The 24,919-nt window shown below is 39.2% G+C and overlaps 1 protein-coding gene across 1 annotated transcript; it reads left to right on the top strand.

The window, feature by feature from the left end:
* Nucleotides 1–7,778: 7,778 nt before the first annotated feature.
* OPN3 (opsin 3) lies at nt 7,779–24,295 on the top strand. The gene is made up of 4 exons (XM_039707366.1): nt 7,779–8,187; nt 19,559–19,878; nt 20,773–21,024; nt 23,567–24,295. Exons 1-4 carry the CDS (start codon nt 7,836–7,838, stop codon nt 23,834–23,836), a joined length of 1,194 nt encoding a protein of 397 aa, XP_039563300.1. The 5' UTR covers nt 7,779–7,835; the 3' UTR covers nt 23,837–24,295.
* The last annotated feature ends 624 nt before the right edge of the window (nt 24,296–24,919 follow it).

Here is a 24,919-nt window from a genome sequence, read left to right as displayed (position 1 = left end):
GGAGAGCTCTTTTTACAGTCATGTCCAAGCCTTGCTTTGTTCCTTTAACTTCCACATGAGTTCATGTGAGATGCAGCTGCATGACAGGTATACCGAACATTACATATTAAAAAAGAGGAAACCCTGGCTTAGCATCTCGAGCTGGCAAACAGTGGATAAACTGTGAACTATGGATGTCACAACATCCCATCACATCACAGAATCCTACTCACTGAGTGCCCCCAGGTCATGAACCAGGATCACTAAGTAACCTGGTATGTGAGATTATTTCATTTTATCTCAAGCAATTTGCAACAGAAAGACTCTGTGCTTTTTATCACAGAATAGCTAGGGTTGGAAGGGACCTCTGGAGATCATACAGGCCAACCTCACTGCCAAGCAGGGTCACTTAAGAACAAGTGACACAGAAATGCATCCAGGTGGTTTTTGAGTGTCTCCAGATAGGTGTTTCCCCCCCTGGCTTTTAGTAACATTTTTCCAAATGTTTCTTTGGGGAGAGAGCTGAAGGGGATGAGAGCACTAAGCATGTATTAACTGCATGAATAAATCTGACCTTTAGTTGTACTTTCACCTCCTTTATGCTACAGATCAATAACTATCAGCCATTTATCACTACATGGAGCACAAAACTTTTTTCTAAAATATAACCTGTAGTAAGGTGTCAAGTGGTGATCTTCAGACACAAAAATATGGAGAATCCAACACATTTGTTTCAAAGCGTAATTGCACAAACTGTTAAAATTTAAGCCTCTTTGTGTGGCTTATGCTTCCTTTCAGCAGTTCTTGTAATATCTTCACTAATTTAGTTGGTACATTCTTGTACTGGGGTCTTTTTACATGGACTACTTCTCCTTTCCTTTAGGTTTCAATATAATTGTGATTCTTACGCACATTTTTCATATTTTCAATATCTTCAAAGGATATTGATGCCATGTTACTGAGATATACCAGAATAGGCAAATGGCAAATTTCGGCCTATTTGTTAAACTCACTTTTCTGTAGGCCACACTGATCAATTTCTTTGTATTGTTCTTTAGCTACTGATCTCCAGATCCACTTTGCTATTACTTCACCCAAGGTTGATGCCAGGTTTACTGGATAAGGCTTTCTTGGATTCCTGAGTGTGGAGTCTTAGCTCTGTGGAGACACTGTAGTTGAAAAGGAGAAATTATATTTTGTATTTCCTCATGGCAATATAGAGGATTTATATCAAACAGGCATGTTTCAAGAATATTCCAGTCACTTATTCAAAAAACCAAAACAAATAAAGGCAGTAGTCTTCACACACACTCAGCACATCAGCAAACAACATTTTTGAAACACATAGGGATAGTAACTAATTGGTAATAAGCAGTTACAAAAAATAATGTATGGAAATATCTCTGCATGAAATATCTTGCTCTTCAGGGAAAGTGGTGTCTCATGATATGCTACCTAACACAAGCAATCCAACAGCCTGGAATTCTATCATTTCAAGGGGAAGAACACAAAAGTTTTTGGGGACTTCTGCTCTACTGCAATGAGCATTTCTTTTGATTGGAATAAGGAAAAGAGCTTGGCAGAGAAAAACAGCAATGATACCTGGAAAAGGGAGGGATAGCTTGAGGATATATTTTTGCTGTTTCCAACAGTAATTATCCAGCAAAATATTTCCTTTGTGCATCAAGGTACTCAGTGGCTGGTCAGATACTGTATCTTGGTCAGAGTTGTGTATTTGACATACTGCCTCCAGCCGAATTCTTGTTATGCAGTGCTTCCTGTTGCTTAATTTTTCCAGTCACTCTCATCTAAGTGATATGACATCAGGTCGTATTCTCATTTCCCAGTTAATATCAGTGGTTTAAGGTTCATAAAGGGTATTTAGCATCCACCCTCAGAACAGAGGTTAAGAACAGAAATCTATGGTTTGTTCTCTTACAAAAACCCATGTAGAAACTTCATGTTATATAACACAATGAAAACACAAAGAAACCCCAAATGAGGAATCATTGCTTTCAGTACCAGTTGATTCTGTTGATCGGTGTTTAAAATAAAAAAAGCAAAAAAGCACAGTACAATTTAAAAATAAGATGTGATGACTGAGTGGACAGAAAAAAAAAAGTAGAGAAGATAGGAACTGCATTAGAAGATAAGCGGCAAAAAAGCACAGTACAATTTAAAAATAAGATGTGATGACTGAGTGGATAGAAAAAAAAGTAGTGAAGATAGGAACTGCATTAGAAGATAAGCAAAGTCTAAAAGGCAAATTCAATATTCAATTGATGAGTCAGGAAGTCCTTGCATTACTAGCCCTACAGTGGCATTAACTGAATGAAAAGCATTTCCTTCACTGTCTCTCTTACTGATAGTGTGGAAAGCACTGGATATAGAATACAATATAATTGATGGATATTCAGAAGTTGACTCTCTCAACTCTTCTCTTCTTACCACATAATCTTATTAGTTTCAGTTATTGGAAATTCTCAGATACAAAGATAATGGTATGTTCATACGGGTGCAAAGAACAGCAGCAGCAAGTTCATTGCAGGATTGGCACCTCATTTGAAAAATCAGTAATTTTCAATCTTTATCTCAATAACTACCATAAGTCTATGAAATGCCATGCAAGTTTTAAAATTCTGACCATGTAACTTGATGACTCATAGCAAATAACCCAAACCTACTGAAGAAGACAAACAGCAAAGGTGATGGATCTTTCTTCCTGCCTGTACCAGGCTGCCACTCACTCTTCCTGGTGGTCTCATGCAAAAGCACATTCTCCCCAAGTAAAATGATTGTTCAGAACAGCCTGAAGTGGATCACACAGTGAATCTAAACTGGACTTAGTTGTCCCTAAAGAAGCTCTGGGACACAAAAGACTGCTTCTGACTCTGAATTTGGTCAAGGCCAGTAATTTAAAAGGAAAAAAAAAAAACAATCAGTCCCTGAAGATGCTTTCTTTTGATAAGATTACCCATCCTTTGCTATCTCTTCCTTATAAACATCCTGTTAAACCTGGTTGTGTTTCAGTTGAATCAGAATAGAGATGCTTCAGTTCAGACTGACTGAACCTCCAGACTAGTATGGGGCTGGGCAAGTAATAAATTTTAGCATTGTAAAAATTAAATTTCTTCAATGAAACAGTGTTTAAGGAGTGCTATCATATTGACATTTACATTAGCTCACTCTTTTTTTCCACTGGCTCCAATTTTCACTTTTCATATTAACACCCCACGAGCATTCCTTGCTATAAAATGCATCTGATCCTCTCTGTCACTAACAGCAGCTGAAATGACCAAGTGATAGTTTTAAAAATTGTATTTCCTGTGAACTGTATATTGATTTGTATGTTGGGCTCTGGAAAATGACAACAAGGCAGTGAGCTTGTAAGCACCTTCACTTTATGTTTGTCACACTAACAAGAAGCTGCAGCATAAATATGAACTACTGCGAAAGGTTATTCCTTAAAAGAAACCCGTTTATATCACAAATTAATTTAAAAGTGATATTGTTTCAAACACTGGTGTTGCTGGTCTTATAATGGTTACACTATGCTGGTGTTTTAGAGTTCAGCCTGCCCTATGAGCTGTGTCTGTACAACCAAGGACATCATGATGTCAGAAGGAACAAGCATATATCACCACCTCTTCTAATTTACTCTGCAAGAAACAAGTGCCACAGAGGCATCAATATGCATCTGCCTCCTAAACACATAGCACAGTCCCACACAGGTTTCTCTAGCCAGGAAGAAGTTCATCTCATCTAACTTAGGCATCTAAAAGTTAATTACTCAAGTCATCTTATGTGCCAGTCAATAAACATTTCCAGAGGGTGATTAATCTTACTGGTCTTTAGCACTTAAGTTTCAAATGCATCACTTAGGTGAGATGACTCACACCTGCAGCTAGTACAGCTCTTTGTACACATGTCAGGTATACCAGAGCTCACACATCACGGAACCAGAGCACAGATGCTCTGGCTGCTCACCATCACCTCCCAGGACAGCCTGCTTGAGTCCCCTTCCCCCACTGAAAACTTCAGTGAGCTGGGTCTGAGCCAAGCACTCCTCTCAGCCCAGAATATTCTCACAATCTTGCAACATTAGCACTTTACCTGCTTTATCATTTAAAGTTTGCATCCCAATATGGACTAGAATATACATGTAGGATTACAAGCTCTGCAAGACGAAGCACTAGCTTTAAACCTTTGCCACTAGGGTTGTGCATTTTATTATTTTTTTTTTTTTTACTTAAAAATTGCATTATCAACAAGTGTAGATCTATATTAAAAGCCTCGTTTTAATGCCAAGAGGTTGGCAACAGATGAAAGATTTCTTCTGTCCACACTCACACTTGCTCTGTGGATATATCCTGCAGCTATATATAGATAAAGTGAATAATCACTCGGCTTTATCTGCCTCTAAGGCTAAAGAATAGCAAAAACAACATGTAAGCAAAAAAAAATACACCAGGAGAACACTGTAAAAAACCAAAAAAGCTGAAGCTAGGTAGCCAAAGCTTTTGGGAAATTTTGTTTTGTTTTGAGCAGCCTGCATTCTGGCTCTATACCATGCCCTTGGAAATAATAAGCCTACAAAGTTCAAAACAGGCATGAAAACCCCAGCATTATGTGACTCCTAGAACAAATGTATTTAATACAGACAAAAGCCTGACTTTCCTGTTCACTCTCTCCTTGTGAGGAAAGATGGGAAAGAGCATGTGACTTCAAAAGCACTAGCAAAAGACACCAGAACAGAAAAAATGAGTGAAGGCAACATATAAGTCAGTGAACATAAAATGAAATAGGTCTCTTGAAGCACTTTTTCCATCCCACAATGTTCTCACTGCAAAAGCCCAGACATTTTTAATGCTGCAGTTACAACCGAGAGTCACATTTGTGGTTTGTATTTCTACCCAAGCTTAGAGAGTAGCAGTGGCTTTGAAAGTTTATTTACTCTGCTTCAGATTCTTCAGCTATAACATGTAACACCCAATGCTCTGGTGCGCTGAAGCATTCCAAATTACTAAATACTATAAACTTTTGAAGACAGTCCCAGACATCTGCAAACTTTCTACTTGTAAATTATTAGTTCCAAGGCTGGGTTTTAAGGTTTGTCTTGTGCATATGTCAGCATATGTTGGCCACCTGAAAATTTACAGCCCATGCATTCCTCTACCCCATGTGAATTGTGCATAACAGATAACATGTTAAAAGGACTGTTGCAGAAGAGATCTAGGAAGTCCTTGGGAGTTTCAGAGACTGTTTTTGTAGTACAGGACTGGGGACCTTCTATTCCTGCTTCTTATTGTATGTATTTAAACCCATGAACTCAGCTACACACATGTTTAATACTTTGATGCACTTCCAGTAAGTCACACACATACACTTTATAGTTCTGGTCTACCCTTTCATGCAATGGCAAACATAAAGGTAAAACCGTTTTTGCAGCAGAAAAGGATTGAAGAATTAGAATCTAGAATTAATTATTAAAACCATAGCTGCATTGGTTCTAGAGTGGGTTAGGTAAAACAGAATCTAGACTAGAAATGGGGTCAGGGTTCTGTTTCCAGCTCTGCCTTTGACTTGATGATACAATAAAACAGCATTTATTTTTTGTTGTGCCTCCTATGAGAAGTGACACTGCGTGGAAGACAAATGAAACTCTGCTCATGAAGTATCCTTCATTTCACTTGAATATTCACTTGAATAACATTAGCAATTTGACAGTATTAATAAAGTGACCTTTGCAAATAAAGCCTTGGAGAGACTGCACATCTATGGATCTATTTAGTTTTGCTATGAAAAAGCCCAAACCAGACATTCTGAGATATGATCTTTATAAAATGCAAGTTATGAGTTCTCTTACCTTCTATAAATTCAAAGATATCTAGAGGGAGTATTTATGACAGGTGTTGTAGTGAAATACTTCTTAGAAACCCTAAGTGTATAATGGAATCTGCCAATGGACACTATGTTATCTGGAATGTACTAAGCACTACATTAAATTTTTCCCATTCTTCTTACTACCTTTACTTGCCTTTCATTTTGCAGGGATAAAAAGATACCCAATTGAAGATTTTGCTTTCGAGGCAGAAGATAGAGATGTCTTGTTCTCAATGAGGTGTAGTAATAATTTGGTACAGTCATGTCATTGTTAGACTTTTAGAATGCAGTGACTGTCCTAAACAAACCCATAACTGTGCATTGACATAATAATTTTGCACATGGTCTGTCATGTACAGGTAAATTTCTTTTGTGGATGAGGAAAGACAAAATTATGCCTTCACTAAAACTGATGCTCAAGTACTGTGGTCTATTACCAGAAATTTTGGAAGGTCATGTATTCTGTAAATACAGCTTTTATGATAAAAAACATATAATTGATTTTGAAGAAGAAAGGTGCCCCTTCTTTTGCAGTGAGAAAAGCCCCGTTGACTGGTGATGAAGAAACAGACTGAACTAGCTTTTTAAAGTAAGTTTCAATTACTGATTACATCATATATGAGGGATTTAACAACATGGATAATAAATAAAGCTAACTTCAATAAGAATAGGTACTTTAACCGGTGTTTAATTTTTCTGATCTAGGACTTTATTCCCACTGCCTTGTATTACAGCAGTAATTTGTCATATAAAATTTACTGCCATGAGAAGCCCATAATTTGTATATAGGTTTGTTTTGAAAGACATCAAACCTACCTCAACTATCCATGTTTTCAGTCTCGGTTTACCTTTAGTCTAGACCATTTAATACCTCTATGCATAAGAGAAGAAAAAAAAACAGATATTTTTTGACAAGATATGTATCCACTAAAACATTAAAATTCTGCTGCTTTCACAGCTGATTTTTTTTTTTAAACTAAAGTAAGAAAAGACCTAAACTGAAAGTTTTCATTGGGCCCTTAAGAAGGCTGTCACGTATGAACACATATTAATGCAAACAAACTAGAGGTCTTCCTGTGAGAAGAACCAATGCCTGGTCTGGCAAGGTGGTCACTTAAGAAGGCTGTCACGTATGAACACATATTAATGCAAACAAACTAGAGGTCTTCCTGTGAGAAGAACCAGTGCCTGGTCTGGCACTGGGTGTAGAACCATGCTGAGCAAAATTCCCTGTAAAAAACACCGGGGTGGGCTGGGTTTGGAGACACCCTAACACAGCTGGGGCTCAGGGCAACACCGTGCCTAACAGAGCTAGAGCTGTACACAGGCAGCCACTGTATTCCTCTACAACACACACCGGAGACACAAGTAGCAAATAGATGACTTCAAATAGGTGGTGCAAACTGCGGGGTCTCACTTGCCCACGGCTGACACAGTTCTCTCACACCACAGGTTTGCACAGGGCCGTGCTGGTGCCGGGTCGCTTTGTGGGGCTCCAGCTGCTACAGCCAAGCTGTGAGCACTGTGGGAAATCTCCTGAGAACACACTATTGCCATAATAGGAGTCTTCATTGGAAGGACATCTGGGGAAGAAGCCTAAATATCGGTTCTACCTCTTCCCGGAGCTGGCCGCAGAGCAGGTCTGTCCAAACGCGGATCCCGTGAGGGAAACGCTCCTCACAGCAGCCGTGGTCCAGCCAAAGCGCACAGAGAATTTTTAAGGAAGAGGAAACAACAGCCACATCCCGGCCACCACCGGGCTGCTCACCGCGGCAACAGCGCGACAAGACCTGTTTGCTCAGAGGGAGCCACGGCCGGGCCGGGCACGCCCCGGGGCAGGCGGTGGCGAAGCCACTCGAGGGCGCGCCCTCCGTGGGCGGGAAGGCAGGGGACTCCTCCTCCTGCCCCGAGCGTCGGTGTGCGATGGGACTGGGAGCGAGCCGGGAGGTTTAGCCCCGCTCCGGCCGGGAGCCATGCCCGCGGGGAACGGCACGGGCACCTCCAGCCGCCCGGAGCCCGCGGCGCCCGAGCAGGAGGTGCCGGGCGAGCGGCCCCTCTTCAGCGCCGGTACCTACGAGCTGCTGGCGCTGCTGGTCGCCACCATCGGCATGCTGGGCTTGTGCAACAACTTGCTGGTGCTGGTGCTCTACTACAAGTTCAAGCGGCTCCGCACGCCCACCAACCTCTTCCTCGTCAACATCAGCCTCAGCGACCTGCTGGTGTCCGTCTTCGGCGTGAGCCTTACCTTTATGTCCTGCCTGAGGAGCCGCTGGGTGTGGGACACCGCCGGCTGCGTCTGGGACGGCTTCAGCAGCAGCCTCTTCGGTGGGTGCTGGGGCTGTGGGCACCGCCTGTCCCTCCCCGTCCTGCTGGGTCCCTCCTCGTCCGCTTCTACCGGTGGTACTGCGCTCCGTCCCCCCTTCCCAACCGCCCCCAACGCTCCGTCCTCGCTTCCCAACCGCCCTGTCCCCGCTTCCAACCGCCCTGTCCCCGCTTCCCAACCGCCCCAAGCGCTCCCTGCCCGCCCCAGCGGCTCCATCCCCGCCTGCCAGCCGCCGCATCCCTGCCGCTCCCGCGGGGCAGCCCGCGGCGCCCGGCGGGATCAGTCGCCTCCCTGGCGAGGGGGTGGGGGGAGTTGGGTAAACCCGGCGGTTTTTGGTAAAAAAAGTGCGGCAGTGCTGGAGAAAACGATCCGAAGCAGCAGAAGAAATTATTCGAGAATCAGTTTTTCGAGCTCTCGCCTTTGCCTGTGTAAGGTGTAATGGGACGTGTATGGAAAAGGGCAGCAGCGCCCTGTTAGAAGAGGTCTCTAGTTGGCCGAGTGATGCGCAGAATTCATGAGCATAAACCACTGTATTTTGGAGGAAGTGCTGCAGTCTGCGAATAAGGAGTACGTATGACTCTGGGAGTAGGGTCAGCAGTGTTCTGGCTCCATGGAACAGGTGGAAAGCTGCTCCCCAGCAGCCTTCTCAGTGTTGCAACTTGTCTGTTTATAAATCTGTGCAGTGTGTGGCAGTGCCTTGAATTTCCTTATCCATATGTGAAATTCGGGTACCATCTTTCAGTCATAATGGTGTCACAGTTGGGTTTTGGGAAACCACTGATTCCCATGAAATTTTAGCACTGCAGAAGGAATACTTACACTATTTCCATTTTCAAAACCTATAAGCTCTTTACTGCTTTCCTTCCTGAAATGAATACATAACCTTTGCAAAAACCTGCAGAAGAATAGGTTACAGTCCAGCTATGTCATGCAGCCTCTTAAAAGAAATATTGCTTTTTTTTTTTTTAATCTGTGAAAAATGCTGCAAAAGAAGAGACTTATGTTTCTCATGGTGAAAGTAAATGTTTGGCTAACCAGTAATGAAATCTAAAGCTCATCCTGTTACATACATATTCTTCTGGCAGAGGTATATAAATTAGAGGTGGATCACAGTGCACCCGCTGAACGTATATACACTGAAAATTGGCTCTGAGGTGACACATTAAAGTCTTCAATAAGCTTTGTAGCTTTCCTGCATACATAACCTTTGTTTCACATGACTCTATGGTCAGCATTTTGTGGGCTACTGTGCGATGGTGAATGGTTGCTCATGCTTGATTTGACTCCTGCTGCATGGTGCAGCAAAAATTTTATGTCTTGAAAGTTATGGTGGGTGCAGGATGTAGTTAATCATTTGTGCAATATGTGGTACCAGATAATTTCTGCAATGCACAGAAATTGTGTAGCTGTTGGGATCAGGAAAAGTACTAGGGCACCTCGCTGGCATAAGCTTGTCTCCATCACTCAGCCTGTTCAAATTCTTGAGAAACTCAAGTACTTGTCTGCCAAACAGATGCTGCCAGACAACTGAATGTTAATCTTACACAGGGGATGTAAGGTATAGTTCTGTTCCTACCTTTATCTCTTCTTCATTACACTTATTATTTTTGATGGAGGCATTTTCCATATAGGTTCAAAAAATGGCATATGTAGTAAGGGTAAGAAAACGGACTATAATAATCTCATACCATCTTCTGAATTAGTAGAAATAGAAACAATGAGGTATATAAATTGACAAGGAAATTGCTTGATCACATGTGACTCTCAATTTCTGGTTTTTTTCAGGTATGCTACATAATTTGTTGCTATAAATATATTTAGTGTTGATGCTTTCCTGCATCCCTCTATTTAAGCATTTTTTTCCCAAAGTAATGTAGGCAAATTCATGGGCCTTGTCTCTAGAGTAGTCAAGTTATCATCTATGGTTTGTAAAATTACATCTTCCTGTGGTTGGTCATGCTATGATCCTCCTTCACAATGTACTTCATTGGGAAGATTTTTTTTATTACTATTATTATTAGAAAAGTGCATGTCTGTGTTTAGTTGATCATATGGAAGTGGAGAGTAAATTCACAACTTAGTGTTTAGGAATGATGTCTTAATTTACTTTTTTTTCAGCTGCCATGTAAAGCAATAGAAAATATTTAACTTGGCTATTGTAATTGAATACTCTGAAGCATAATCTGATAAAGTGATGTCTAATTTTAGCCTCCACAGTATTCTTTTCATATTCTCATCTAGAAATAGAAGGATTGTTCTTTCCTGCTTTTGAAGAGAAGTGGTTCCCCACCTGCATAGGAAAGCAGGGGCATGTCAATGCTGAGGAAAAAAGAAAAAAAAGAAAATGATGCCCCACAGGTAGCATCATACTCTGTTTGCCATCTGGATTATTGCTACCATGGCTTCTGTTTTCCTTTTCTAATGTATTTAAGGAAAAAAGAGTAATTTGAATGGTGTTTGTTTGTTTGTTCCTGTTTGGTAATGTTTTGTTTTTGTTTGAGGTTAGGTGTTTTGGATCTGGATTATTGCTACCATGGCTTCTGTTTTCCTTTTCCTAATGTGTTTAAGGAAAAAAGAGTAATTTGAATGGTTTTTGTTTGTTTGTTCCTGTTTGGTAATTTTTTGTTTTTGTTTGAGGTTAGGTATTTTGGTTGGATTTTTTTCTTTTTTTTTTTTTTTTTATTTCTTTGGGGATTTTTTGTTGGTGGTTTGTTTTCTGGTTTTTATTTGGGTGGAGTTTTTTGTTTGTTTCTCTATTTTTTTCCCCAGTAGTGGTGAAGACACTGATTAAAGACTTCATTCAGAGCAACCAGGTATTGCATTTACAAATACACTTCTCTTGTATGTAACAGCCCAAGTCACCTGTTATCTTGAGGTGATGGTGGTAGGGAAAGTAATGTAATATCTTACTTGTGTATTGCTTACAAGTGCTTCTGAAAGTATAACATTCTCCCCAGGAACTTTTGGGAACGTGAAGTACATTCGTTGATCAGAGACATACAAAAGTGACAGCTTTCAAAAGTGAAATTCTCATTAACTAAGAAGAGTACTTACAGCTTAGCAGTGTTAATTGCTCAGTAAGCCACAATGACATAACAGAAGTGTTTCTAGAATAAAGTGGGGGTAGCTTTCATACCATGGATATGGAGTCTATGAAACCATAACAGATCATGTGAGGTTACTTTAGTGGTGTGGCTGTGTCCTGGGGTTGGACCCAGCCTGGCTCAGTTTTAGATCAGATGACCAAAACTTCTTTATTTACAGCTTTGTGATTTCGTTCTTGGGTATGATCTTGGACACTGCTATGTGAGCTTTCTGTGCCAGCCCTTCAGGCCTGAAGGCTGTTCAGTCTTACTTGCCATCCTTATGCATGTTTTTAACCAGAAGAACAGCCCCTAAGACCCAATATGTGGTGTAAGTTGTTCTCTGCATGTGTTGACTTATACAAGAGGTTCCCCTGTTAATGGACAAATTATTAAATCTGCTTTTATTTTTTAAAATGCGATTTTCATTTTAGATTCAGAGCTAATTCTCAACAAATTAAAAAAATCAGATTCTTCCTAATTATTGTAATTAACTAGGAATCACATTGAAAATCATGATTCAGCAGCTTTATTTTAAATTTTCAGGTGCTGTTACAATGGTTTTCCTCATACTGTTTTGAAAACTGAGATCAAGGTATTTCTGTGTTCCTCTTAAGGATTTCAATATGATTAAATAGGTGCTTAAAATAAACTGAATTTTAAATTTTCAGGTGCTGTTACAATGGTTTTCCTCGTACTGTTTTGAAAGCTGAGATCAAGGTATTTCTGCATTCCTCGTAAGGATTTCAATATGATTAAATACATAGGTGGCTTTTGTGCTTAAAATAAACTGGTAGCATCTATATTTTCAGAAGCCTTCATTACAGAATAATGACAACTTCTTTCCCTCCTCACAGGTATGAGGGCACTCTCTACACTTCTAATAATTTTGCATTGAAGAATTGAGCATTTTCTTTGTAAGAGTGCTTCTTGTTTTGACAGCCAGTTGGACGCGTGGTGAGATCCGGAACTTAGACACTGTAAGCAGATGTTCACAGTCTGAAACTTTTAAATTGAGAAGATTGCAGCATAACTACAGATTGTCTGTCTAGGAATAAATGTCTGGGTTTTGTGTTCCTCACAATAGTCTACTTCTCCATTACCTTAACTTTCTCTTGAGACAAGCCCATGTAGTAACATCTGCTCTTGAGATGCATTGCACACCTCAGAGCCTGATGATTATGCTACTGCCTGTTTTCTGTGACTTCAAAGATTTTCATTGAGCCTTTAGAAGGTGCAGAAACCAGTGCAAAACTGATCGTTGTGACTACTGAACGTCTGTCCTTGTCACGCAAATAACAGTCCCTATTTTCTTTTACTCAGTAGAGTCTGAAGTCAAGATACGATTTAGGTACATGTCTTCATAGCAGAGGCTGCAAGAAGGGCTTTTTTTTTTCTCTACTACAAAGCCATTCCTAGCACCTCTTATATTAGTGTAGGGAAAACGACATAAATGATTACCTGACAAGTCTTACTCTAAGCTTTCCTGACGCAGTTGTCTGTTTTAGACACTAATCCCCACTTAATTTTGTTTCACTGAGTTCCGGTGTTTATTTTGTTACGGGTGGTGTATCCTGGTGTGATATGATAGTGCACATCAATTAAGTGATGTATTTATACCACGAGGGTCACCTTTCTATGGAGGTGTGCAGTCAGCTCTATGCTGGCCCTACTGCATCTGCCACCCTCTCTTTATGTAACAAGCTTGTAACTCTTTCCCTGTCTGTAGTCAACCAAGCCATAAGTAGTAGAGGTCTGTGTAATCTCTTTATCTGATTCAGCAATACAACTCTGGGAGGTGTGCTGTCACTGACAGCATAGCTTTTTGATTACGATTTCTAGAGAATACACCTGACAGTTAAACATATCCAAAAGTCTTGGTTAGAAGACATACATAATTTCTTTCTTCAGATAAAAGGGTAATCCCTTGCCTTACAGGTAAACCCTGAAATACAGGGTCAGGATATCATGATCTTTGTATATATCTGCTGGGTTCTCACAGATATTTAAGGGTTTTTTTTAAATTACAGTGGCTGTCAGAACTTGATGTGCACAACAGAAATTTGTGTGCTGCTCACCTCCAGGCAGTGGGTGTCTGCTTTAATACCTTCTGTACATTGAAATAGACCCTGAGGGTTTTGAGGTAAACTAGTCTTGTCATGTGGAGCATGCACACATAGCCCCTCAACATAAATCACTTCAGGTAAAAGTAATGGCAGCTGAACTATTGGCTAGTACTGGTGTTCTAACACCTTCTGTTTAATTGTGCAGTGGAAGAAAGGAGTGGAAAAACTGGTGGATAACAGGAATGGTCTTGAGGAACAGGCACCAAAACACTTTATCTGAGGCAGTCTCTTGACAGAAGATTGCATAGTCAGGGCGTACTCTGCAGTAGGTTTTGTATCATTAAACCTTGTTTGCAATTGAAAGGCTACTCTTACTGAAATGTCATTACAGACCTCTGTCTTTCCTAACTGCAAGCTGTTTGTGTAAGGGTAAAATAAACACTGCCAGCTTTTAATGTAAAATTAATGTAAAGTATTATGTCCCTTCTGGACAAATTACCATTGGTATGCAGCAGCTAGATCTCAATGAGCTACCAAATCAGTGTTGGTATCTGGGTGAATACTCCATTCCAGTAATGTGAACTAGAGGATGGGAAAAATTTACAGACTGTACTCTCCTGTGAAAAGCTACTATGTGTACAGCTGAGGTTCTTTTATTTGTTTGTTTCAAGGCAAGCTGATAGATACCACCACACCCACCAAATACTGAAGTAGGGATAAATTGCTTGAGAGTGTCTTGTGGACCTGGCTTCAGGTACAGCCTGTTCATCTAAGGCTCTTCCCTGCACAGTGACAGTGATGTCCTGTGCCACTCCCTTGCATTACCCATGTATGTTACATGCAGTGATTTAATCTCACTAAAAGCATTTTCAATTGTTACTCAGCAGAGAGTTTTAGGATCTTGTGTTACAAATAGCTAGAGGCTCAATCAGCATGCTTTCAGCTTTAGCCTTCCCCTCCCTCCCCCCTCCCCCCCCGAGTAAGTTAATCACTTGGAATATTGAATCTGGAAGAGGTGATTTATTTCACCATAATTTTATAGGACAGCTACATATAAAATGTACTTGAAGTATGCTGTTCTAAGAGAAGTGATTTTTCACCTCCCTAGATTTGAATGCAGATGTTAAAATTACTTGTAAAATTAGAAGTGATACATAGCTGGTGCCTAAATCTTACTGCAATGCCTAATTGCTGAATTCAGATAGACTGGTTATATATTTTGTAGTACAACAGGAAGTTGCTTCTACTCAATTGCTGCTGTCTAGTTTTTCAGATGTGAAAAGAGGTGAGGAGGGATTAGGTATGCAAAATAGTCATTCAGCACTTGAATGTAAGGCAAGGATTAATTGATATAGAAAATAATATGCCCTTTTTTCACAGTTGAGATGAAGACAATACAAAGCAACACACTCCATTTTCAGAAGGCTTCAAACTGTTTTTATTATAGCATGCATGCTTTTTATGCATTCTTACAAAACTCATAAGTTTACACTTGGCCATGAAGGACAAACAAAATGCTTATTGGAATAGGCAGTTGCAGGTTTCTCTTATTTTATCCTTCTTTCTTTCTTTCTTGGTTTCTATGTCAACAATCTTGTTAGAAAATTTTTTCAGGGGTAAATATGGATCCTCTTACCAAACTTCTCTCTGGCTCACAGAAGTCGCTGTAAAACCTCTTCCACACCCTTTGACAGAAGCCACAGTCCGTCTCATGTAGGAATATAAAAAGGTAAAAGACTTTAGAAAGTCAAAGTTTCTGAGGTCAAAAAAGCCTCAGAAAATAGACACAAAGCTAAGAAAGACTGGGAAATTTCTAAACCTTCTCATGGGAAACTAGGAAGTTAAAAACCAAGTGAATACATTTATATTTATCATAAGGAACAAGAAGGAACAAGAACTTATTGATAGTTCAAGATGTGAGGAGTTCTAGATATATGCTTTGCAAAGATAGAAAAAGTTTCAATCTTAAATAATGAATTAATGTGTATTGTTTGAGGTTTATAGAAATCCTTTTGTTAATGTTAAACCCACGTGGGTCCTTTTCTTATTGGTTAGAGTGTAATGACTTTACACCTTTTCTTTTATGCTATTGGTTCAAAGAATATGTAGAAAAAGGCTTGGCATAAGCTGCTATCTTGTCTTTGATCTGGATTTGCATGGATCTTGTTTTCCTGTGTCTCTTGCTTTTTGCTTGTATGATACAGACAGATAATAAATCCTAAGTCTGCAAATGTTTGTTGAGTCCCATCCTGTTTGTGAGACATGGACCGAAGTGGTCCCTGTGTGAGGAATGAACTCACGACCTTCAGATTATGAGAAGAAATGGATCTTATTTGCTATATTATGCTGCAGTTGCTCTGTAGAGATGCTCAGACTTCAGGAGCATTCATGTCAACTCTGACCAAATTATAGGCCATGCTTGGGGCATGAAAATAAGGTGTATCTTGCATTGCGAGGGCAGAAACTGTTGTGACTGTTCAAACTTGTTGAAAGTAACACTTCAGTTCTGAAGGCACTGCAACATTTTTATGTAATTAAGGATTATAAATTCAGAATATACACATTGTATGGTATAATGCAGTACAGCTTAGCTGTGTTTTGCAGTCTTCTCTGTGATGACCTACACTATGCAGATTGAAGTATTTAATGATGTATCCAGAACTGACTGCTGGAAAAGCCCAGAATATGGAGGAGATAATTAGGACATATAGTACATAATCAAATCTACACTAAATGCAGTATTTCAGTGGGAAAACAATACAAAATGGCAAAAATGAGAATGTTCTTCATAAACATCTGAATAATAAGTAGCTTGTCACTGCTCCCTGATTGTGTATGGCTGGCTGATGGAGAAGAAGAGGAGTTGCAACACAGAAATTGCAAACTAGTGGCTTAAACAAGAAGACACTTAAGTTTTGCTACATTTATCTGCAGCTTCAATGGGAATGACCCCATTTGTGCTAGGGTAATTGTCCAGACTTAAATCAGAGCTAAAACTAGCAGCAGTTCCTAAACACAAAGAGTGTTTATGTTTATAATCAGCACATACAGATAGGGGCATTGTCTGAGATGAAAATCTGTATATCAGACATGCAGTCTCTGTAAACAGTGGGCAGTAAAGTCCTTCGGAAAGAGTTAAAAAGAGTGAATTGCTGGTAGAGTAAATAAACTCTCAGAATCTTGGGTCTCAGCCTTGAATCAAAATATGTACATCTCCAGTGCCTCGAGAAGCAAAACAAAATGTGTTTCAGATAAAAGGTAGAAGTTGGTTTGAAATGCGTATTTTTGTTAAGAGGGGGCTAATAGCCAGACAATAACCATAATGGCTTTCTGTAACAGATTTGTTTTTTTAATCAGCACACATTTCATCATATTAAAATGTACAACTCAGGATGAAATTTAATAATTTCCAGAAAAGCTCCTGTAGAGGAGTGGGGGCAGGGAGGGAAGTAAAATTCAGTGCTTTCCTCTGCACTAGACTACAGAAACTGAATGAAACATAGAAAAATGCAGCCATATGCATGCATAAATCATATGTATCTTATGCTGTGACATGCATTTCCTGCCTCAGTGTCTGCATGCTGCCAGACACTCTGTGAATCCCAACAAACAGGGACTTGCATTTTGGTGCATACTGTCCAACAGGCTGTCCAAGATCCCATTTACAGTTCTGGGAGGAAAATTCAAGTATGTCTTTGAAGAGCAGTGGTTTTATACTGAAAGTGGCTTGACAGAACATTGTTCAAATGTGCACATAGTGATTTTTAGAGATACTGAGCATTCAATGACTTCCTTGAGAATGTCAAGGACTTAGGAAATTATTGCTTGTGAACACCTGTACTTTCAGCTAAGCATGTGTGCTTTTGATGACTTTGTCATGGCTAGAATTCAGCACTCAGAAAAGGGATGGGGAAGTATTAAGACCACGCAGGAACATTAGTCATTGAATACCATTCAATAAAGGAAGGTGGTGAGGAGCAAAAGGTTAATTTAGGTATTCTGACTCATCATCCTCAGGAGCTGCTCTTTCTCTCCACTGATCAGACAAAGCTGCAGTGCACTATATAAGCAAACAGAGCATTTAGTTGAGTGATATAATTTTCCTCCATAAACATGTCGGTGGATGACTATCAGAACTCTCAGGTAAACGTCTGTAATTCCTAATCTTTGGGTAAGAGAAATGGAAGGGGAACTGGTTGCCTCATATTGTGTTCAAGAAGTAGACTGCATTTGATTGAATAAAGCATTTACCTGAGACAGTAGAAGTGTAGAATAGTACCTATAAAATCCTGTAGTTATTTTCTAATGGCTACTAATATTTTGCTTAGATCCACATTGTTCAATGTAGTTTCAACATGTTATGCCACAAAAAAAAAAAGGCCCGAAGGAAAACTTTTTAAATTAATTAAAAAAAACAAACAAACAAAACAAAACAAAAAATCCGCCAACAAGCCTAACCTTAGGTCTTTGGAAACCTTCTTGTTCACATTTTCTAGTCCAATTTCAAGCTATGAAAGTGAAATTCTACAGATATGATATATACAAGATAAAAAACCCCACAAAACTAAATGTGAAAGGTTACTACATGCCAACAATGTCTACATCTTTTTGTGATGAATGTTTAAAGATAACTAGAAAAAAAAAGCACATTAAAATGTTGTTTCGTCTTAGAGATCTGTGAAAGAGTGTGGCACATTTTCTATTAGAGTAGGAAATCTTTTTAATCAAGAAAGATTTCTAAGCTCACCTCTTATAAAAAGGGACTGTTTTAATAACTACAGCATAAAGTAACTTTCTTAGAATCCTAAAGGGTATTCTACTGTGAGACACTTTGTTAAAAATAAACTGCTTTTGCTGTTGAATACCCTTTCAGAGAGGCAATGTGTTGCTCTAGATTTTGTTATTCTTAGGTGCCTTCCTAAAATCCATGTTGCTGGTCCTTCTGTGCTGTTGTTAATTTATCTTCAATAAATGTTTATTCTTTTTCAAAGTGAGATCAGGTTCCTGCTGAATATAAAACAGTTGTTGTCTGTTTGGTAGTGAAAGCTGCACAATTAACCTTCTTAGAGCTGTATACATGCACGTTATGGCACATATGAATGTACTTGGAGAAATTAAGTGCTGTGCATATGCATGAAAAAATACTTGTGCTTTGTATTAGATAAAGTCTATACAGATTTAGACACAGATATCTGTATTATCTCGCAGAATGCTGTGAAATACACTCTTTTGTTGTTTAAGAGCCTGTATTTATGAACTTGATGACTGAATCATAAAAGATTTCAGGTGTCTGGCAGTTGTCTGATAGGCAATGTGGTTTTTGATCATCAAATGTTACAGACTATTGAAGTAGAAATCCTTATATTCTAATCAAGACAGAAATGCCTTGGCTTCATGAAATTTTAAAAGTTTCTGGATAGGGTAATACTGAGAGCTGAAGCTAATATGTGATTTCTGTCATAACCTATTAATAATTGTGGGCTGGGTTTGAGGTGGACGGAAAAGGAAGAGAGTGCATAAGTAAACAAGGATTGATATTTTTATGAAAGGACACTCAAAATAACTGAATGTCTTTCAGATGGGACACCTTTGGCAATGTAGTGCTTTGCCTTCCTGGTTCTTTTTGGAATGCAGAGACTTCCAGGATATCTTGAACTAAACTGGAATTATTCTAGTCATTTTGTTCACATTAAAAGTACACATCTCTGCTTTGAGTTGCTGAAGGCTTTCTTTAATTTTGGTCTCAACTCTCAATTCGCTAAGTTTCTAAGAGATTTTTTTATTGCTGATTATCTCACTTTTATATGATAGCTTTTTCTTTTAAAAACCCTAAACAGCCAAAGGATACCACAAACCTCAAAGGAACGTATAACAACTTTCAGCAGGAAAAACCCCAAACCTTGGACCATGATACCTCACTGAATGAAGTAATGTTTAGGAAGAGGTACTGGCTTAGTCTCTTCTTTCCTTGTCCCACTTCTTAGCCATTGTACATCCTGGATCAGATGTCAGTGTCCTACTCGGAGTAGTTTGAAATTGGTGATTCTGTTTGGCTTAGTAGTTAGTGAGTAATGCACAAAAAATCTTATTGGTGTTAGATTCATGATGTGAGCTAGGTAATTTTGAGTTAAGCTGCTAGCAAAGGAAACATTTCTCAAGAGGAATGCAGTCCTGTTTACAGTAGTTGTGAATAATTTAATTGATTTTCTTTATTTTTTTTACAGGAATTGTTTCTATTATGACTCTCACTGCTCTTGCCTATGAACGCTACATTCGGGTGGTCCATGCAAAAGTGATTGACTTCTCTTGGTCTTGGCGGGCTATCACGTACATCTGGCTGTACTCACTGGCCTGGACTGGAGCCCCTCTCTTGGGCTGGAACAGATACACACTGGAAATTCATGGGTTAGGTTGCTCAGTGGACTGGAAATCAAGGGACCCCAATGATACCTCCTTTGTGCTCCTTTTTTTCCTTGGCTGTCTAGTAGCCCCTGTTGGGATCATGGCCTATTGCTATGGCCATATTCTGCATGCAGTAAGAATGGTAAGTTAGTTCAAATAAGACTTCCTTTAATGTAATATTGTCAGTGAAAAATGTTGAAGTTGTATATTAAGGTTGGATCCAAGCCAAGTTTGCACTCTCACTTCCCTTTTAAAGTTTTGAATATTCGATGTTCATCTATGTCACGTACCACTAGATAGGTTGTAGGATTGGGAGAGAACCAGCCTAGAGCTACCAAGGTCTATTTGTTGTGAGGTTTTACTGGAAGAAAGTAGGGAAAAGATTGTGCTTACTAATCCACATCAGATCCTCACCTGAAAATTCAATCCAAATCCTTAGCATGAGAAATGGACCCACTCAAGTTTATAGTCAACAGTATTGGCAGAATGGATAATTTGTGGAGTATGTTCATGTGCATGTCCTATGTTTTCCTTATTTTATGACTCAGGTAGCATGGGAACCTGCTGTCGAATATTCTGCTATAGAGATTTCATGATTGTAGGGTTACATACTATGTGACAAAGCAGTACAGAGAAATCTATGATTATTTATTTTCTCTGAAGATTTTTTTCCATGAATCTACAGGACTGTCTAACTAATCAGACAAAGGACCACTAATGTAAACTGAATTTGCTTGTGCAATAGCTGACAGCAAGTTATTTTTCTAAAGTATTTATAACTGCAGGATGCTTTGTTACATCTCTGGATTTGTTGTTTTCTAGTAAATTAGCTATTTTTTCTCAGCTTGTATTTTTACACTTAATGTAGGGAATACAATCTGATGTAAACCTGATGTAAGCTTCCAGAAGAATGGTGGTTTGAAAAATAAGTACCTCAAACTAAGAGAGTGAGTCAGTGATTTATAAATAAATGTAGAACTATTCAGGTTCAAGTAAACCTAAAGCCATTTTATTTTACTATTTTTTTTCTCTACAGCTTCGCTGTGTAGAAGATTTCCAGACAGTTCAAGTGATCAAACTTCTAAGATATGAAAAGAAGGTGGCTAAAATGTGTTTCTTGATGATCTCCACGTTCCTTATTTGTTGGATGCCCTATGCAGTGGTCTCCCTCTTGATAACATATGGCTACAGCAACCTTGTAACTCCAACAGTAGCTATCATCCCATCTTTCTTTGCCAAGTCAAGCACTGCTTATAATCCAGTTATCTATATCTTCATGAGTAGAAAGGTAGGTACATGAAAGGTTTTCTTTTGAATTATTAGTAGCTAGTATCACACTTGTTAAGTGTAGGCTTGATATACTTTAATCTGAAAAAAATTTAAAAATTTCAACAGCTAAGATAAATGGTAACAATCTAGAAGAAATAGAATCCCTAATGGTGCTTAAATACCACCAGATTAGAATTTTTTTTTTTGCTTATATGTGAATTCAAACATTTAACTCACAAAAGGGACAGGAAAGAGTGTCAGAATTCAAATGTCTAGTTTTGACAGTTTACCTGTGGAATGGATTGCTGCTAGACAAACTCATCTGAATCACTCCCTTACCACAGTAGAACTCCATCAGAGGAAGTTTAGAATAATCAGTATCTATTTTTTAGGAATAAAAAACCTGCCTCTGATTTCTGTGTTACAGCAGCACAAGGACTGATACTGGAAGTGTACCATGCACATGGTAAACTTCTGAAATCAAGATTGTATAAAGATATCTGGAGTTTAATAGTATGCCTTGACAAAGGGTAAAAAATCATGAGTGACTGCTGGAAGGATTTTGCTGAGTTTTCCTTACCTTTAAACCCATTACAAAGATGGAATTTCTGTGATTTCCTACACTGGCTTGCAGTTGCTGGGCAGCAGCGTGGGCCAGCCAGCAGCCTGTAGGGACAAGGAGACCAATCTCATGGGGGCAGCCAAGCAAAGGCTGAGTACAGCTCAGGTCAGGACCCCGGGCAAGGGGGAGCTTAAATGCTTTCCTAAGAAAAAGCAGGAGGCTTCCAATGTGGCCTCCAATCTTGTTATTCCCCACGGCTCATTTCACAGCAGGCTGATCCACAGTTACAAGGCTTCACAATATCAGTTGCCCTGGATATGGGAAGCTAATAACAGTCACGTTCAAAAAGGCTTTTTCAACAGAGTGACTTTTCAAATACACTGGCCCTGACTGTACCTAGTTGTCAGGCTGAGTATCTTTTCTGAAAAACATTTGTGGATTCTGATATCCAGCAGCAAATTAAACTTGTGCAAGGTATAATGCCAGTAAAGACACAGCCAGGATAAGTATCAATCATCTGAACACGCTTATTGGAGATGCATTGTGAAGTTTTTTATCTTGCCTCTAATTCCAGATTAGGACCAAAATGATAGTATTTTTGCTTAATGTTTTTTGATTATTTTACCCTCAGAAGGAATCCTGAAACAACTTCTCTATAATAGCCTTCCTTTATCTAAACTTGTTACAACATGCTTGTACTTTCTAACTTCTTTGCTACTCTGAGGGTAGACCATTACCTCTGAAGTTGTCAAGGCTTCCACATGACCATTCTTTCTCTGGGATTATCTTTCTATGAGATCTTGTAATTAGCTAAGTTCCTTTCCCAACAGGACAGTCCTATTGCCTTCTCTTTGTCAGAGTAGGATTAATTTTCCACTGCAAAACCTTGTTCTATCTTGGCATGTCAGATTGCTACTTGCATGATATCTGGGAAAACAGAGGCACTGGCCATGCAGGATAATACAGAGTAATCCTTAACACAGCTAAACAGAAGGCTGTTAAAAAAAGATGTCCTACCCCCTTTTCAGAGAAAAGGTGAATTCCCACCTGATCCTGGATGTTTGTGGTGTTTGGGATTTTTGTTGGTTTTGTTTTGGGTTTTCTGGTATTTTGGTTGGTTGATTGAAGTCTTCCTCATACATTCCGGGCAATTCTTGTTACAAGTTATTAAAAAGGGGAAGTTGCCCTCTTATTTCTTGTAGAACTAGGGTGCTTCCCCAAAAGATCATGTTAGAGCTTTAAATGTGTGCAGACGTGGAGCTACTGAATGAATACATCTTTAACCCTCATACCTGGATCTTTGTTTTGTTGAAGGGGAGACCATAATTAGCGAATTAATACAGTGCTACTACTCAGATTTCCATTCTGTGTGCTGTTGTGAGCTTTCACTGAGTACCTCTTGTTATTTAGTCACACAGTGGAACAGACTTCCTGTGTCACAGGTAGCTGTTGGTTATCTGAAAGACTTCTGTTCCATCCATATTCAATGGGAACATTTGACTTCTCCGTTACTAACCATGAAATTTCATTTTACATCTGTGACATTAAATGCTTTTGTTAAAAATCCAGACCCTGGAGTTACTTAAAAGGAAGAAAACATCCCTTTGTATCCCCTTCCTCCCCTTGTTCCTTCCCTCTGTATTCTCCTGTGAAGTGTTTGTGAGAATTTATTTCCCTGCGGGATCTAATGTGTGATTTTTGAATATGGAAACAAAACCTATGGCACACTTTGGAACCTAGTCCTCTTGACTTTTGCAGATCTTGTAGCTGGTAAAATATTCAGTTGCATTTCAGTGCCCTCTGTTGGTTCAGTGATCCTATTCAGATGTAGAGAAGAAAAGTACCCACTACAAAGACAGCATGTTTTGTTACTGAAACGAGCTCAGAAGATCGGCAGAATTCTCTTATTTTGAGTCATTTACTGTACAGTGCCCTTCGGTTGCTTGTAGGTGATAGTGAATAGGAAGCTGAACATAATCCTGTGTATTCTCTCTCGCAGTTTCGACGCTGCCTTTTGCAACTCCTGTGCTTCCGCCTAATGAGATTCCAGAGGACAATGAAGGAGACACCAGCAACAGAGAGTGACAAACCAATACGACCCATAGTTATGTCTCAGAAAGCAGGGGACAGGCCAAAGAAGAAAGTGACTTTCAGCTCTTCCTCTGTCATTTTTATTATCACCAGTGATGACACTGAGCAAATAGATGACAGCAGTAAACACAATGAAACAAAAGTAAATGTCATCCAAGTAAAGCCCTTGCAGGGATGAGCTGAAGAGACATGAGAATGAGATGGATTTCAGCCACTAGACTGTCGAGGCTGGAGACTGGTTTCAGGGGCAGTGTCAGTGAGCTGCCAAAGGAAACCACATTCTTAAGCTGAAATACTGAAGGGATGCAGCATCTGAAGCTCTCCAAGTAGTTCACTTTTGGTTACAGTACAGAAATCTCTGCTAAAATTGTTGATGGATGTCATTACTCTGAATTTTCTTAAAGGATATTTTATGATTGTCATTCAGAAGTTTTGGTATTTTAATGTCTTCTGTATATTGAGCCTTCAGTGAATAATTAAATTGATTTTATTTATATAATTTTGTTCTCAGTGAAATATTTTTTTTCCCCACCAACTAGGACATGATCTGATATTATAGCTTGTTGGATACAGCTTGAAGGGAAGTACTAAGACCTGAGAAAACTAGTTTTTCAGTGTTTCAGATGGCCTTTCTGAAGATCAGGGAGAGAGTTTGTAAAGAGAAACTACCCACTGTTCATATTTATGAAAGTAAAATTTGAGTAATTAACAATAACAGTGTGTGATTCTTTATTAGTTGATGTACAGCATATTTACCACACTGACAATCATGCAACAATATATGTAAACTAAACACTAGAAGTTGTGGTAAATTTCTTATCTTAGGTACTCTGTTTGAAATGCAATTAAATGAGCCAAAACTTCATGAAATGGTTTTCATTGAAATAGCGAGATTTAATTTCATTTTTAGAAAGGAAGTGAAACAAGAAATCAACGAATGAAGTTAAGGGAGCAGACAAAGAAAGGAAATATAAGGAAGTGAAATGAAATTGAAAAATATGAAAATTCTTAGGAGAAGTTAAATTTTTGAAATGGAATGGAATGAAGTACAGTGAAATGAACTGAAACTTCATGAAGTGATACTCACTGAAATTGTGAGATTTCATTTCCTTTCGTGAAATGAAGAAATTTCATCACGGCAGGGTACTGAGATTGCTCACTCCACACTTTTGGAATTTGGGCCAGCAGCGGTGATGGGGATCACAGCAGCAATGACAAGTTGCCATTAGGGTTCGGGTTAGGGTTCAGAGAGCTGCAGAGC

The sequence above is a fragment of the Passer montanus genome, unplaced genomic scaffold (assembly GCF_014805655.1).
Source record: "Passer montanus isolate IOZ18808 unplaced genomic scaffold, ASM1480565v1 scaffold2, whole genome shotgun sequence".
Taxonomy (NCBI): domain Eukaryota; kingdom Metazoa; phylum Chordata; class Aves; order Passeriformes; family Passeridae; genus Passer; species Passer montanus.
This window is presented reverse-complemented; position numbering and strand designations above follow the sequence as displayed.

What these genes read in the sequence shown, in the direction of transcription:
- OPN3 (XM_039707366.1), top strand. Translation starts at nt 7,836, where the DNA reads ATGCCCGCGGGGAACGGCACGGGCACCTCCAGCCGCCCGGAGCCCGCG. An exon ending in CTTCAGCAGCAGCCTCTTCG is followed by an intron (nt 8,188 to 19,558) that starts GTGGGTGCTGGG and finishes TTTTTTTTACAG; the next exon opens with GAATTGTTTCTATTATGACT. An exon ending in ATATCTTCATGAGTAGAAAG is followed by an intron (nt 21,025 to 23,566) that starts GTAGGTACATGA and finishes TCTCTCTCGCAG; the next exon opens with TTTCGACGCTGCCTTTTGCA.